Source organism: Akebia trifoliata, chromosome 3, assembly GCF_017979445.1.
Source record: "Akebia trifoliata isolate Shusen 1 chromosome 3, ASM1797944v1, whole genome shotgun sequence".
NCBI lineage: Eukaryota > Viridiplantae > Streptophyta > Magnoliopsida > Ranunculales > Lardizabalaceae > Akebia > Akebia trifoliata.
Window position 1 is genome coordinate 53421360 of NC_141377.1, and position 4465 is coordinate 53425824.

The following is a 4465-nucleotide window of genomic DNA, read 5'->3' on the forward strand; positions in this document are numbered from 1 at the left end:
CCAACTTTGCCGATAGATCTCTTTTAAGGAATTTTAAATTTTCAAAATTATTCCAAATTCTCTTCGGTTAATGAGAGAAATTGAGTTTCTCTTATCTTCTATTAATGAGTTGTTTTCTCTCAATCCAAACCTAGTCTTAAAAAAAATAGCAGCCAACGAATTAGTTGCTTAAAATATGGGTCACGCAATTAATATGATCTATGGGGCTATTTGGTAATTTTCCCTTTTAAAAATTGGAACACCCTGGCGGCTCTCCATCAAGCAGACGGTTGAGATGCTTGGGATTTCCAAGATTAGTTCATCCCTAAGAAAGAAATACAAATCTGTAGGAAAGTCTTTAAAATATGGGACTATGGTATATGGGTGTAAGTAACACCTCTATCAATAAATGCAAACTAAAAAAATATGAGAAATTCACTGTGAGAGAATTAATGGTCCATATGAAGAGGACGTGAACTTAGTTGGTCTTCGTTAACGCGTTTGAACCTTCACCAACCATTACAAAATAGGATTGTTTTCTTCTCAAGCCTTCCTTCCTTCTACACATATTTATATTCTACCCTCTCTCATACTTTGAAGCTCTTAAAACCAAAACAAAAAGAAAAAGGAGATGGAGAAACCTCAGGAAGAACAAAAGAAGAAGAAATATCAACGACCCAAATCCCTTGTTTGGGATTGTGATAGCTCACTCTACGACTCATTCGAGCTCAACTCGTTCCATCGCCAACTTGACTCAGCCATCGCTTCTAGAACTTACTCCATGCCACGATTATCTGACCCACATGTTGCACCACCACAACGTCCACCACCATCGGTGTCTAAAAGATCTTCGAAGATTTCTCGATCTCTAAATAAACTTCTTCGAACGGTTTTTCGATCAAAACCTAATTCGGCTGTGGTTTATCGAGTAGAAGATCGATCGAAAGATGGGTTCTTCTTCAATCATTCGAGTGAATTACCAACGATTTCTGAGGTACTGGAGATTGGTAAGGACTATGAAGGAGTTTCGCTGGAATTTGATTCCATGGTGAGCAGGAGAACTGCTTCGGCACGATTTACAGCCACTTCGATGGGTATATCTTGTGCTTGAGATTGCTATGTTTCTTAGTATGTAACGGAATTTTATGTTCATTGTGTGTCAGATTCCGGTGTTCATAGTTTTTTTTTTATTATTTAAATTATGTCTAATAACCTAATACTGATGTTCATGTTGCTTGAAATTTTTTACTTTGACTACGTTGGTCAACAAATTGATCTCTACACCTGGAATTAGTTAATAATAATATTAGAATCGTGATAATCTGATTACCCCCACGTGGCACACTCAACCACTCTCCGGATGTGACAAGTTCACGAACCCTAGATCTGTGTGTCTCGGCATACAAAAACTGCAGTTCATCATAAATGTATAACCGGAGGAATCATGTATCTCAACACGCACAAATCTACGATTCTCAAGCTTATCACGTCAAGAGAGCTGATTGAGTATGCCACGTGGGTAGTTAGATATCACGACTCATTATATTATCCCCCAATTTGGGTAATAATAATATTAGAATCGTGATAATCTGATCATCCCATGAGGCACACTCAATCACTCTCCTGACATGACAAGTTCAAGAATCATAGATCTGTGTATCTTGTGATACAAAACTGCACTTCATCATTAAAATTTGTATCTCTAGGTGCACAAATCTATGATTTTCAAACTTGTCCTTTCAGGAGAGTCGATTGAGTGTGTCATGTGGGATAGTTAGATATCATGACTCATTATATTATCCCCCAATTGCACGCGTCCTTGTGACAATTCTCTTGACTTCTTCTTGACCCATTGAGCCATGACTTCAATCTTGATTAGTGATCTTCGGCCATTGGATCTGATCTTATTTTTACAAGGCTTTATCATGAGTAATGAGAGTGGGAGAGAGAAAAAAAAATTACATTTAATGCTGGGGTGACATTGGATTTACTGTGATTCTCACATTTCTGACATGGGGGTGCATAGATAATCATAGATACTTTCTAATCATATATGAAGAAAACTGTCTATGGATTTTCTTTCCTTACGTCAGACATGTGAGAATCACAATAAATCCTAATGTCACTCCTGTGCAACTCAAAAAATCAATTGGTCATTACAGTACAAAGAGTGCTTCATGTGGCAATGGGGTGACATGAAATTGGGAAATTTTACTGGACAATGCTAAAGTGACTATGCAGATACTGTGTTTGACACTGAACTTACACGATGGTATGCATGGAATTATAGATGTTGTTCAATTGTATCTCAAGGAAAAACATCTATAGTTGTGTGCACACCTCTACATCAGTGCAATGTTCAACAAGTGCCATAAGAAGTCACTTTAGCATTATTCAATGTTGTTTGTTACCCTACACCTGGAGTAGAGAAACCACACTATTTCAAAAAAATATTAAAGCATGATTTAATGTTCCATGGGTCCTAAGTTTTAACCTTTGGATTAATCCTCTTATATGTGGAATTCACTTAATTAAAGATGATCAAATGACTAGGATGATCACCAGGGGCGGAGTTAGGATTTTCTTTTAGTGGGGGCAAACTTATACTTCATTGGAGGGTGAGAGGGCAAAAATGAAAGGAGATGAAGGAGGGGAGGCAACAGAGTTAAACGGGACATGTCAATAGTTCAAAATGCCAGAATATATCAAGTTTAAGCATAAATTTAAGGGTATCTAAAATACTCAAAAATGTTGAGCGGGGGCAATTGCCCCCAAAGTCTGCTTACTAGCTCTGCCCTTGATGATCACATAATCTATATGATGTACATGGCCCATCCAAGATTGTTGATAGGACGTTCATATATCATTATATCAAGGAGCACTTATATTGGTATATTAATCATAAGTTATAAGGTTTAAATATACAATAACCTCTTCGACTTGGCTTCTTGCGTACTACTTCAAAATTTCCAACAATTATGACTTGGACCAAAGCTTTAAAACTTAAGATTCAATGGTTCCATAAAGCATGACTAACGTCCAAGAAAAAAATCTTGTCAAGTCAAAAAATCCATGATAAGTATTTTTAAACACGTACGATACTCAATAGAAAAGTCCTAATTCGATAGAAAGAAATGTATTAAAACTAAATTTGAGTGCATCACGGGCCAAGAAACATATCCGTAATTCATTTGATTAAATATGTTGTAATTGTGTATCCAGAGGAAAATCTGTAGGTCTATGCACAACCACATGAGGGGGTTTGTCAGAGCTAGGGGGGAGTCAATTTATCATTATTATTTTCATTAATCTTACTTTAATACATCAATTCGAGTTATTTTCAACATTCAATATTCTTCTTAAAGTCTGTATTGTATGATTGCGAGTGGATGATTGGTGGGTAAATGATTTTCCTTCAAAAATATAAATTTTTGATGTATGATTCCGTACTTTATGATGAATAACTTCGAAATCTAGTGGAGTCAATGGACAAGTTTAACTCGAGTCGAGTCAATGACTTTTAAAACTATGCTTTTAACCGATTCTCTTTTTGATATTTTCCTAGGTTCAACCAAACTGTGATTTTTGCGTAAAATTTATTTTTCCATGGTCAAATTCACAAGGAATTTGTATTTCCTTGAAAATGAATCTCTTGTAAGAGCATTAAACTTGCATTATTACATTCAATTTTATTGGTCCTATTATTGTTCTTTGTGATAGAAGCCTTGGATTGACTTTCTTTTAATTACCTCTTGTTATAGCTTCTTTGGTTTCTCCTCGTTTTTTCTCAAATATATTTATTTTTAATGTCACATTATCTACCTCTACAACTTATCCATGATTATCCCTTCTATGCTCATTCAATGAATATATTTAGAAAGCTCTTTGTAGAATAGATATAAATGATGAGTTATGAAAATGTAAACCATATATACCCATAATTTGATATAGAATGCTAGGTTCAAGAAAATATTCTCTTGAGTTTGACTCAAAACCTTTTCTGAGAAATCATTTTCTTGAAACTATTTAGTTGGGAAATTGATTTTCTCTTGAAATTATGCAATTATACGGACCTTAGAAGTTTTCGTTTAATGAAATAATCAATTGAGTTTGTACACTAAAAAGGGTGCTGTTTTTGGAAAAGGTTTTGAGTCTGAAAAATATGCAACAAATTGCACTTGTTCGACACTGTAGGGTGAACTTTGCAATTATTTGTAAGGATGTAAGGAAGCTCTTACGGGATCACTAAGATAGTTTCTCGAGATCTAGGAAAAGGTATAAGTGATTGGGTCAGATCGTAATTTTTTTCCCAAATATTTGATTTATCTTCCCATGATTGTTTTACCATCTCATAAAAGAGTGTATTCTGATTGATGAACCCAAAAATCTTTAATCCATCCTCTCATATATTTTTTGGAAACCATTTGTCTCTCAACTCCATCAATAAGAGAAGACATGGCCTTGAAGAGAGGGATGGTATTACTTA

The 4465-nt window shown here is 35.1% G+C and overlaps 1 protein-coding gene across 1 annotated transcript; it reads left to right on the forward strand.

The window, feature by feature from the left end:
- The first annotated feature begins 463 nt into the window (after positions 1-463).
- On the forward strand, positions 464-1196 carry LOC147407955 (uncharacterized). The gene has a single exon (XM_086432873.1). The coding sequence runs from the start codon at positions 611-613 to the stop codon at positions 1088-1090; it is 480 nt and encodes a 159-aa protein (XP_086288999.1). The 5' UTR covers positions 464-610; the 3' UTR covers positions 1091-1196.
- The last annotated feature ends 3269 nt before the right edge of the window (positions 1197-4465 follow it).

Bases quoted from the DNA above. Each gene is read 5' to 3' on its own strand.
- LOC147407955 (XM_086432873.1), top strand. From the start codon at position 611: ATGGAGAAACCTCAGGAAGAACAAAAGAAGAAGAAATATCAACGACCC.